Genomic DNA, 12,397 nt, shown 5'->3' on the forward strand with positions numbered 1-12,397 from the left:
AATCTGGATAATTGCTTTGTGAAGCCATTTTAGTTAAGCATTTAATGGTTTGCTGGACAGCTGTTTATCTTGTAGATTATTGATGCTGCAGTCCATAACAGAATCAGCACGAGTTATGGTGGACTGAATTTTTTTTAATTCATCACATCATCAAGGAGGTCTTGACTACCCTATTTACAAAATTGTCACTTGATGTCATGTTTCCCTAGGAGTTGTAACATTCTGTCTTCATATACTTAAGAAAATAGTTACCAGTAGAAGATGTAATTAAGACAAATTAATATGGATTCATTGTGGTTCTGCATCTTTTCTGGTATGTTATTTTAAAATAGTAAAAGTCAAATTGACCTTATAGTCTGCAACACATCTGCAGCTCTCACTAGAAAGGTCATTAGCCTGAACGTTGGACTATAAGGTCTGCAGTCCTTCCTCAGTTCACATACCCCAGACAACAGTGTTCTGTTCACCCTTGGCACTGCTGTAAACAAGAGCCTTTCTGGTTGGCTGAGTGATTATGTAAATACACGGGGCTTTTATAAAGCGTTTTAAGCATCCAATAGAACAGAATACCTTCTTTACAGTTTTTGCTTTTCTAACGTTAATTACATAATTGGACAGGTTTAAAGGTTTGGGTTGGTTTTGTTTTTTTTTTTCTATCTGATATGTAGATGCCAGAGTCTCTTTTCAGCATTCTTACTTAAGAGTCCTAAAAATCATTCAGAGAAACAAATCTGCTAGGCTTCCCCCTATTATCAACATCCCAAAATGCCTTTGGCAATGAGTAAATGCCAAGCATTTGTTATTTGGCACTTGACTAGTCACTCATTTATTTAAACTGAAACATGTTGCATAAGACTGTGAAAGTTATGCTAAGCTAATAATTAAAAACAATAAAAAAAATAACCTCCCTTGATCCAGCCTTTCCAATTTCCATCTAAATAGTACCATCAGGGCAAAAATCCACAAGACCATATATCCCATTAAACGCATTCGACTGCCTGCTGTTGGCGAAACGTGTAGTTGGCTGTAAACAATTGCAGGGGTGTTATTCTTGCACTCGGAAGGCTAGGTGTGTGTTACTGCTATAAAACAGCTTCTTTTTCTTTTATCCTCCCTCCCCCCTTTATTTTTAGAGTAGTTTTGTGATCTTCTCCAGATACCAGTACATGCATGTTTATTAAGCATCGTTTGCTGCCTTGAAGATTCTATATCAGATCTCTAAGATACAGCTTTCCTTGCACACCCAGGACACAGTAGTTAAAAGCAGTTTTCTATTGTGGTATTGCCATCCTTTTTAATGCATGCACTTACTTTTTCCTTCCTTCAGTTGGTATTTGGGTACCAACTACTTGGGTTTGCTTTTGAAGGTCTTTATAATCTTGTCCCCACCTAACCTGATTTTTTTATTCTATTTTAGAATTTGATTTCTCTCTCCAGTCAGTTTTTATGAGCCCTGTCACCATTTTACTAGATTTTTCAGGCTAGCTTGCTTGCTTGCCCCATGGTTGCCTTTCAGTTCTAGGAAAAAGTATCTGCAAAACTAGCTCATCTTCATCTGTTCCTTTATTAAAATTCTTCTTTGCCATACTGCCTACCAAAAATATATGGCTGCAAATCCGATTTGCTGTGACTACTTAGTCCTGTTGATCAGGAATCTAGACTGAGGGAAGAATTTTCTTATTGTTAATAAACAAAAAATATGTGTAGTAAAAAGAGAGTTAGTTAAGCCATGTGTTTATTAATGCCTTACTTATGGCTTCTGACCTGTACAGTATACTGTGGTGGCAGTCTGGTATTGCATGTGTACAAAATTTAAAAGTATGCTGACAGTAGGAACATGGATCAGTTGCAAGGAGACTGAAGAAGCAGAACTCTAAGAAGTGAGAGAAGATTAAAGAATTGCGGTTTTATTCTGATTCTGAGGTGGCATTGCTTTGTGAAACTGTTTTTTTCCTCTTCTATGTCTCATATAATTCTTTTATTTGCTATTAAATAGAAACAGAAATGCTGTTCTGTCTCTCGGTGCCCTGCAGAATGTTTAAAATACACATCAAACTACAATTTCCTTAATTTTGGCTCCCTGAGAGCCCCAAATTTTAATTGAATTTATGCTGATAAGTATTTGTATGTTATTTTAATCTCTTCCCAAGATGCCAAAAATGGGTTTTGAAGCATGGTCCAGTGTACATCGTCTCTTTTGCTTATTTGGTGAATGGTTTTTATCCAGTGCTGCTTAATATTATTTACAGTCTAGGTTTGAAACTTGAACCATTGTAAATGGGAATTCTGCCTTCATCAGTCATCTAGCTTTGCTCCTCTTACTGGGTAACGTCACAGTCTCAGTTTATGGAGAGTGCCATTGCATTCATTGGTGATACCATTCTCAGGGTAGATAAAGTTTCATTAATATGAGTATTTAGTTTTGTAAAATAATTTACATTCCATATTATCAAAACCTGTGTTTAAATCCTCAATTTAATACAAGTTGTTAAGATGACTTAAATTAGTTTTAAAAAGTATGTAAGCTGTATGGCTTCTTTTCTAAGATCAGGGCCCTAATGATTTGCTCTCTGGTTAGTTGTGATGTTTGCTAAATCACAGGTTGGAATTTCTCAACTGGTAAGACAACTTTTGAAAGACATCATCTGTCTTCAGATGTGAAACTGTTTTTCTTATTTGAGATATCCAATTAGCAGTGTTTCCTTCAAAGCTGAAAACTGGAATTTAAAAACTATAATGTTAATTATGATTAATTTCTATTTTGCTTAAGAATTCACCAAATGTAAGAAACCTTTAATAGGAAATCATATTAGGAGTTTTTGTGGGCTGTAGCTGAATGAAATGGAACTGCAACTTGAAATAAATAGAGAGTATTACATACCTAAATATTTAAGCAAAGTGGTTTGACTTATTGTTTTTAATAAACTGAAAATTAAAAGTTTGTAACCATATTCAACTGTATAAAGAGTATTTAATTGATTTAAATCAACCCATTTTGTTTTAAAGTGCAGCAATGCAATTAATACTTTATAGCGAACAAATGTTTTCTGCTCTTAAATACAAGGTGCCTTTGTCATTGTACCCATCACCTTTTTTTTTTTTAAGGACTTCAGCAATTCAAGCAAATTAAACTTCAGTGATAAAATACTAGATGTAATAGTCTTTTGGAGCAGCCTAGAGATAACTGCTAAACACCATTTGCAAGGTTCTGAAAACAGCTAATATAAATAAATATAAATATTACAGTGAAAGGCTTATAAAAGAAACTCCAAACTATCTTTCTAAATTTAAGGCCTAAAATTCATTATACAAATGTGTTTCATGACAACATCAGTCATGTGCATTAAGTGGTCAATGCACTGATTTCATTTGCAGAAATACCAGTCCCTTGTTATTGGGAGGTACCCTAGATCCATAGTCTTTAACAGACTATCAGAAATGCTAAATTAAAAATAATTTAGACTGTAAGGCAAAATTGGTGTGAGAAAATCTGCTTTAAACTTTTAATAACTGTTATGTATGTTTTCTGTCTTTTGTTTTTACAGATTTCCCTTTTGCCTCCAGAGTGTTTCGTTATGGCAGCCTCCAATGAACAATGACATCCTTTGACAAATATAGATGCCAAAAAGCCAGACGAAAACAGTGGCCTTGTTTAATTTTTACTCCAACACAGTGAAATGGTGCTCTTAAAGTTTTGTTATTGACTCTCACTGGAAAAAAACAAACTCCTGACTGAACCTTTTTTCCCCAGCCCTCTCCCAGTGTTCTTATGGATGCTTGACACAGTGACATCATGTAGTAGGCCCTGAAGTGTTGTCATAATTAAGTTGCAATGGTTTTATACACTTCCCCATTTCCCAACAGCTTTCTGTCAGTTCTGCATTCTTTTTCCTGGGGCCTGATTTTCCCATGTTACTGGTTAGCAGATAGGCTTGTGGCCTCTTTTGTTCCAACCACCTATGAAAAACGTCAAAGAGCAGATGATCCATGCTATTTTCACGCACTCTGCATCATTATTACCACTCCCATCTACCTGGCACTGTTGGTAGCCTCTCTTCCTTTTGCTCTGATTGGCTTCTTGTTATGGTCCCCACTCCAGTCAGCCCGAAGGCCATATATCTACTCTAGACTAGAAGACAAGAACCATGCCAGTGGAGCCACACTGCTCACTGAATGGAAGGCTGCAGGCAATGGGAAAAGCTTCTGCTTTGGCAGTGCCAATGTTTGCCTGCTGCCAGATTCCCTGGCAAGATTTAATAATGTTTTCAATACACAGGCTAGGGCTAAAGAGATTGGCCGGAGGATCCGAAACGGGGCAAGCAGACCACAGATCAAAATATATATAGATTCTCCTACCAACACATCCATCAGTGCAGCAAGTTTTAGCAGTTTAGTTTCCCCCCAGGGTGGAGACAGCACTAATCGTACTGTTAATACTGGCATCAAAAGGACAACATCAATGGAGTATAAAGGAGACAATTCTGGCTCGAACAACAGTGAGGATAGTAGAGAAGATAAAGGGGGAGCTGCAGAGCCAAATGAGGGAGAAGAAAACACTTGCATTGTCCGCATAAACGGAGAGGATAATGGCCACATGTCAGACACCGAAACAGATACCGTCAATGGCCAGGCTCATGCCAGTGGCCCAGCAGAGCCCTCAGTGGAGGGTGACGCAGATCTCTCAAAAACACCTAATCACAAGCAGAAGGAAGGAGATTCTGGGAGTTTAGACAGCTATTCTGCCTCACGGGAGTCCTTAGTTAAAGTTCGTGTTGGAGATGGTACGGTGGACCAAAGCACTGTCAACAACAAGCTCCTCTACAAAGCTTCAATCATGAAGAAGACTTCAGTGCGGAAAAAGAAACATACAGATGAGACCTTTGATCATGAGATCTGTGCTTTCTTCCCTGCCAACTTGGACTTTCTGTGTTTGCAGGAAGTGTTTGACAAAAGAGCTGCAGAGAAATTGAAAGAGCAGCTTCATCACTATTTTGAATACATTGTCTATGATGTTGGGGTCTACAGCTGCCACGGCTGCTGTAGCTTTAAGTTTGTGAACAGTGGTCTACTTTTTGCCAGCCGCTATCCTGTTATGGATGCTGCCTATCACTGTTACCCCAATGGAAGAGGAACAGACTCCTTGGCTTCCAAGGGAGCCTTGTTTCTCAAGGTAAGAGTCTTTCTGAAGCCATAAGTATTGACTCTATAGATGTGAAAAGTTATAGAATTACGTTATTTTCTAGCAGTCATTTCTGCTAGAGCTCAAAGAGGCAATATTCAGATTACCTGACATGATCTATATATAGGTTTTGTGGCCTAGACATTGTTAAAGTGATGGGCATGCATGAAATAATGAGGGACTTCTGGAGGTAGAATTTGAATGTAATTTGAAGTGTTAAAATTTGAAGTAGTTTTCATGTAATTTTAGTTTCTTTCTTACAGAAATCTGTTTCATAAAATGTACAAATTCTAAGCTTCATAATACAAGTATAGTACAATGGGCATTACTGTTGGTAGCCAGTTTATGCACACTGTGTGTTTATGTGGGAATCAAGAGACAATCAAAAGTCTAAATGCCAGTAGAATAAAACGGAGAACTGCAATGAAATGTACAGCCATCCCTCTCTCTTGGTTGCAAAAGAATTGTTAAGGAGAGATAGGAGGAAGAGTAAACAAAAAACATGTCTGGGACACTAGGGAGCACAGAACTTTTTTGCTTTATTAACAGAGTTTACTTAAATTAACTAATGGTAGTGAGAATAGGAAGCCTGGAGTTATATGTCTGTAAAAGGTGTCCCTGCCCATGGCAGGGGTGTTGGAACTAGATGAGCTTTGAGGTCCCTTCCAGTTCAAACCATTCTGATTCTGTGATTCTAAGTCATGAAAATCAGAAATAAAAGTCTGCAAGCAGTGATTTCCTTTTCCAAGAATAGTGGCTGTTCATGCTTAATTGTTGTGAGAATCTGGCTGTGCTCTAGAAACTAGACTAGAAAGTGTGTTCTTCTAATTTGTAATTAATCAAGAACCAGAACTGTGCAGAGATCCAAATTTGTAGACTCAAAACCTAGACAGATCTGAAAATCTCCTAGAACACTGGATTTCCGAGTTTGAGATTTTGTCAGAGTTTGGAATGGGTTTCACTAAAACCTTGAACTTCTTTCCTAATGCTAGTGAAGTATGTCAGGTGCTCAGATTATACCTGCGTTCTAGTGCATACGCTCAGGAGTCCTCAACAAAGGCCATTAATAGCTGCTAGGAATATGGATTGTTGATAATGAGCAGTGTGGGGGTTCTGTACCCACTGTTTGTAATTTGTAAACAAAGCAAAAACATTTGGTATTGTGGCTTGTATAAAAAAAGCAAATACTTGAATTTGCAGTCTGATAATAGTTTGGTATTTCACATACATTTGACATAAACAGAAGCCTCTCCCTCCATATGTGAATACAGGTTTCCAAAAATTGAGTCTAAACTTTCTATACTGCACTCTTGTGTTCATAAGCAGGTGAAGTTTATTTTTTGCATCCTTGAAGTGCTGCATGTAGAAAATGAACATACATGTTGTGCAGTATAAATATTACTAGGGTCACAAAGACTATCCTTCAACATATACATGTATTAGGGATTAAGATTAAAACCAATCTGCTTTCAACTGCCCATTGCTGAGTCAGTGATTTTGCTACCCTTCTAGGCAGGCCACAACATCTCCATTTCTCTTGCAGAAAATTAAGCCTCTTTTCAAAATTCCACTGGGATGATGAACTTAATTATGGATTCAAGTTGTTAAATAATGTTACACTTGAATGGGGAATAGGGACCAATTATTATGAAGATTTGAAGATGACTACATTCTTCTAAATATGACAGAATTCTGGCCCAGCTAAAAAAACGTTTTTCCTCATGTCTGTGTCATTCTGACAAACGGTACTTTATACCTAAAATATTTTTCATTCTGAGTTGTCTATCCTGATATGAAATTACTTTCCATCTTAATTGTACACTAAGTGATAATTGGTCATTTCTTTCTTCAACAAAAAAGAAGTAGGGATGATCTATTTAATTTTAGCTTTGAAACAAAATAGGTTTGAAGGTTGTTTGTCTTGACGTAGTACTTAATCATCAACTGGGTGTGTGTGAACTCTGGAGAGAAAAGCTACAGTAAGTAAAAGCTTGGTTTGTTTTTGAAGTCAGTGAGAATCAATCCATTAACTTCAGAAGTCTTGAGGTCCTACACTGGGATAGCAGCAAGCTAGGAAAGTGTATAGGAACTGTGCTTGGAAGGTGTCATTCTAGTCCCTACTCTGACTCCTGTGGAAAGCATGATGTTCCCATTTCTGAAGTAGAAAAGACATCACTTGAGTTTCGTTTTGGAAGTATACGTAGAAAGACAGTTCCCCTTGCATAGCTTCCATCTGTGGGTAAAGAAGCAATTGTTTCCTCTGTTGTTTTCAAAAAATAAAAGTTTAAAAAAGATAATGAGCGGAGAAGACTTGCGTGTTTTGAAAATACGGATAAATCACTTAATATGTCCACTCATTGAGAGAATGAAGCCTTTATTGAAGTCTTTCTGAACCTCAGGAAAGACCCAACATCCAAATTGAGAAGAATGTTCAGAGAAAGAAACTGGCTCTCATTTAATAAGTACGGTTTGTCTCCTTACTACAAATATAACTGTTCAGGAGATAAATTAAATGTCTCAGAACTAAACATTTAATGATAGTGAAATGATCTTGAACAAAAAGGCAAAATTGTTTTGTGGGAGTTGTGTTACAATAGATCCCTATTGCCAAGGTATGAGCATTTGACACATTTTTTCCTTTTGGAATAGGTTCTGTTTCCAGTCAAGAGGAAATGGTTTTCCATTGTCCCCCTCTTCCCTGCCCGGCCTTCACTATTTAGATTGTAACATTTAGGTGGAGATTCAGACAGATCTGAGAGATTTGCTTAGTCGTACAGAATTATTTTACCTGAGAGACTTACACAGCTCAAGGGTTATTATTGGTAGTTGTAATAACAATCAGCTCTCACATACTGCTTTTCATTCATATGTCTCTGAGTGCATAATAAAGAAAGGTCAATGTCTGCTTAATAGAAGGAGAAACTAAAGCACAGGAAGGTAAAGTGGTTTGATTGTGGCTTAACACCTGGGGTGTCACCACCACGGGAAGAAGTTGGAAGTAAATCACAGAGGCTTTTAACACTGTTTCACACTACTGACTTCATGCTACCTAACAGCTATCTGGAGACCGGTACAAAGGAACTTTGTTAGCCTTGGCCTGTTCTCTTCCTAAAGATGTCTGCCACAAAAGGTGCTGCTGCTGGCATCGTCCTGACAGAGATCACAGACTGGTTTTCCATCTGTGTAGGCTGATGCTTTCCAGGTCAGGATGAAGGCATGAGGATGACACAGTTGTGAGTAGCTATTGTGTAAAGCCTATTTTCTGCATAACTGGAGGACTAATTTATGTCCAGCACTTTGAACTCTAGCAGTGTTTCTGTCTCCAATCTGAGGGTCTCACTGGGATGTAAGAAGGACACAGTCACAGAAAAAATAGCAAATAAGAAGGGAGGAAATGTCACTTGCATCTAAATGACAGTTTCATGTCTGAAGTGCTAAACCACTGTTCCTAGTTGCTGCTAAAGACTCAGAGGAGAAGTTAGCAAATATGTAAATCAGCCAATCCATCTTCATACTTTGACAACCTGGGCTCTTGGGAGACTCTGCTGTGACTCTGTTCTAGCATTGCATTTCACATTAATTTAAAATGCCTAAGAAAAGAACTCTTGAGTCTGCTTTGTAGGTTTTGTAACCTCAATTGTCTCTTACACTGCTCTGCTACAGATAGAGGAGGGAGGTGGGACTGACACAGTTGCTGTCCTGAGCTGGTGATTCTAACTCAAAAGCTCACTCGTATGTATGTGTATATAACATCATGCAGATCGCGGTGTTCTCGGTTACTCTGTAGTTGTTGGTTTGACACCTACCATCATTTTCATTCACAGTGATTTGATGAATTTAGAGGGAGTTTTAAATACATCTCCCTTTCAGAAACTCGATGATGATTTTGCAGTCAAATCAAGCTTTAAAGGTATCAATGAGTGCTGGGCAGAAATTGTGTAATGCATCACTTGTTTGTAATTCACTGGAAGGTTTCAAAATGTCAACATTCATCTTCAGATAGAGGGATTAATACATAGCCTTAGTTACACTGTCTTTCGGGGATGTTGGGTAAGTTTTGGACAGCAGTGTAATAAAACCAGAAAACATCCTTAACATGACCTGATGAGTTACTGAATTGGAGAGCTTGTCCATATTTTTTCCAGATGTATCAATCTAATAAAAACTGTCACTTCTGCTGACAAATTTTGCCTCTCTTATCCTTAAACTGTAATAGCTGTAATGTAAATCTAAGCCATACAAGACATGTAAATACATACAGAGAGAGGTATCATTCTCAGCATGGCCGTTAACTGAGGAGAGGTTTTGGAGTGGTTTTCCTCCCAGAGACTGGGAGATACGGAAGTATGTTGCATAGAAGGCTGCTCTTCTTACCGTTCTTACTGTTATTCTGGTTTTTGGCATCTGCCAAGAGAGAATATTTTAGCAAAAATAATAATTCTTGCGTGGAACACAGTGTGTGAACATAGAGCAAAAGTAAAACCACAGTCTGATGTCGGTAGTTTGAAAGCTAATAGTATACTAACAAAATCAAAAGGAAAAAATATGTGTTGTGGATTTTGCTACATTTCTGAAAGAACTTGTGCTTAATTAATATTAATTCCTAAGCTTATTAACAGATTTACTTTTCAAATTCTCTGAAAATTAATGCTCTTCTCAGGAAGTACAGTAATTGTGCAGAGAACATGTTATTATTCATTGCTTAAAGGAAACCTAGCAACCTTTGCTTTATGTGCAAAGCTGAACTTGTTTTCAGAATAGCTGATATGGTAGTAACAGATGGTAGAAGGAGCAATAGCTCTGATTGCAAAACTGCTTTGAAGCAGTTTTTACTATTTGCTACTCTCGAGGTGCCTGCGTTGTACGGTAAAATGAAGGTTCCCTAAATTAACCTCTGTGATTCTCCCCTTTGTTATTACTGATGCAGATACATTTTGCTCGGGCAATTTCAGCTGTTTTTACTGTCCCGTGCCAGCATGTGTTGTGGCTGAGAGCGAGGGGGCAACTTCTGTTATACAGTTGCACAGCATATTGAGGGGAAGCTTTTTTACTTCAGGATTACACAAAGAAAAGGGGAATGGCTGTTTTCTGACCCCAGTAAAAGATCATATAGAGATTTCAGTGGTTTGATATTTTTTTGTCCTTAATCAGTTGTCCAGTATCTACAGTTATCCCAAGATTTATAAAAGAGATGTCTAGTGCTGTTCATGAAATTTGTTTAGATAACTCTAAAGCTGTGCCATTTAAGTCAGGAGGGTAACAACATTTTCCACATGTTCAGTTTCTGCTATAAAATGTTAATGCAGGAATTGGATCAAGTCCAATAAACTGCCTGAGACTTTTTTAAAGAAAAAGATCCTACTATGGCACTGCACCATGTTCCTTCACTTTGTTATAATTAATGTAATTAATCATGGTCTTTTTCCCCTTCATTAATGGGGAGAAATTAAAACTGTTGCACAGAATGAAATACAGGTTAGAGAGAATGTGAATTGTGGGCTTTATCCTCTTCAGAAGAGGAAGAGCCTTTCATTCATGGCACCAATTTACAGCCACTTTCCCTCACATATAAGCTTAATGAAGCTTTGCCAAATAACTAATTCTCTGAGTTCATGAAACAGTAATTGTTGTCAGGTGGTAGGTGGGGAAAAATAGGATTCTGAATAATCAAGTACAAATGTGGCTAGAAAGAATTGCAGAGCACCAAACAGAATTTTGAGCTGATCTTTATAATATTTTAAAACTTTATTTAAAAAGCTTAAATAATATATTTATAATAATAAATTAGTAATTTAACTAATGTGTCTTCTTTAGAAGCTGTTACATCCTTGAAGGCAAAGGGCAGAGCTGTTAAAGTACTAAAAATAAGGTAGATCTTTTTACACTATGGCTAAGCTAACCAAGAAACTACTACAAAGAACACAAAGGGCAGGAATAAATACATCTTTCTTGGAAGTTACTGCTAGTCTGCGTCATCTCTGTGGGACAAGAATATTTGAACTGTGAATGTGAGTAGTTGTAAGTTTTCCTTGGCATCTCCTCTTGACAGTAACAGGAATGGAGACGAGCACAGTTTGACTGGCTATTCCAGTTATTTTCTTGGTGTGGACTCTTGCTTGTCATGGAAAATTGATGAAATGGAAGAAAATGTTCAGGAGGCGTTGATACAGTTTGGGAGATTACAGAAAAGTTGATCTGGAAAGAAAGAGAAACTGTATTTTCCATTTATTTTCCTCACGCTGTTGTTTGCTCATTGTAATTGCACAGGGTGTCTTTACTGATGTTCCCACAGCAGTTGAAGTGGGCGGTACAAACAGGGTACTGTCACCAGCGCTCTCAGAGCACAACCCAGGGAGGTCTGAACCATGAGTGTGTGTGGAGACACTGCAACTTGTCCATCTGCAGTTGCTTTACTTGCAGTACTTCAGTTGAATCTCATGCTCCTGTGTTTCTAATGGAACCTCTCTTGAACTTAAACAATATTGGCTACATATGGTTAGATGAATATTTCTGTGGGAGTAAGTCACTGTCACATCTACTGTAAAGTCTGTTTCTGTGCCCTTCTCTTATTTTCTGTCTGGGGTGGTTTATTTCTAAGACAAACAGTAACTGTAGGCCTCTGCTTAGAAGATGTTCTTTGTACATGCAGTGTTCAAGCTTTGTTTTTAAGGAGATTTTTTTTTCCACAGAGCATGCAGGTGTGCTTTTCAACCCGGCTAGTTTTTCTTCATAATATAAACATCATTACCTTGGTTCTTGTTCTGACTGTAAAATTGTTTGCAGTAGAGCTATACACTTTGGAGACATACTGTCCTCAAAAGAATAATGCGGGAATCACTACTACAGGTCATGTTTATTCCAATGGCAGAACTGACACCTTCATGGTCAGCTAAGCTGATCAAATTAATAGTTTTGCTCATTTACAGTCCAAGATGTGATTAAACTATAATAGCTGAAGCTAGAGCTATTCTGTGTCACATCCCATCTCCCTGAAGGATTCTTAATGTTACGTTTAGATTGTTTACCTTTCCCAGCTTTGGGTTTATTGGCCGCATGGGGACTGTGGGTGATAAACCCTGTGAAGCTCTTCTTCCAGGACTACACCAAAATTTTAGCTCTCTTCTGGTTTGCAGACCTGGATTTGCTTCCCATGAAGGAAGAGGCAATGGCATATGCTTGGACATGTATCTGTATAAACCCTTCATACTGGAGGGTACG

At 37.8% G+C, this 12,397-nt stretch overlaps 1 protein-coding gene across 1 annotated transcript in view; it reads left to right on the forward strand.

Annotated features, from left to right (window-relative positions):
* The window catches only part of SMPD3 (sphingomyelin phosphodiesterase 3), a 121,142-nt gene that overhangs the window by 79,616 nt on the left and 29,129 nt on the right, over window positions 1–12,397 (forward strand). Inside the window, exon 2 of the mRNA XM_026856838.1 lies at window positions 3,546–5,170. Coding sequence (XP_026712639.1) covers window positions 3,833–5,170 — 1,338 coding nt within the window. The 5' untranslated portion in view covers window positions 3,546–3,832. The remainder of the gene's footprint in view (window positions 1–3,545; window positions 5,171–12,397) is intronic.

The sequence above is a fragment of the Athene cunicularia genome (assembly GCF_003259725.1).
Source record: "Athene cunicularia isolate RWA chromosome 11 unlocalized genomic scaffold, athCun1 chr11_part1, whole genome shotgun sequence".
NCBI classification, from domain to species: Eukaryota; Metazoa; Chordata; class Aves; order Strigiformes; family Strigidae; genus Athene; species Athene cunicularia.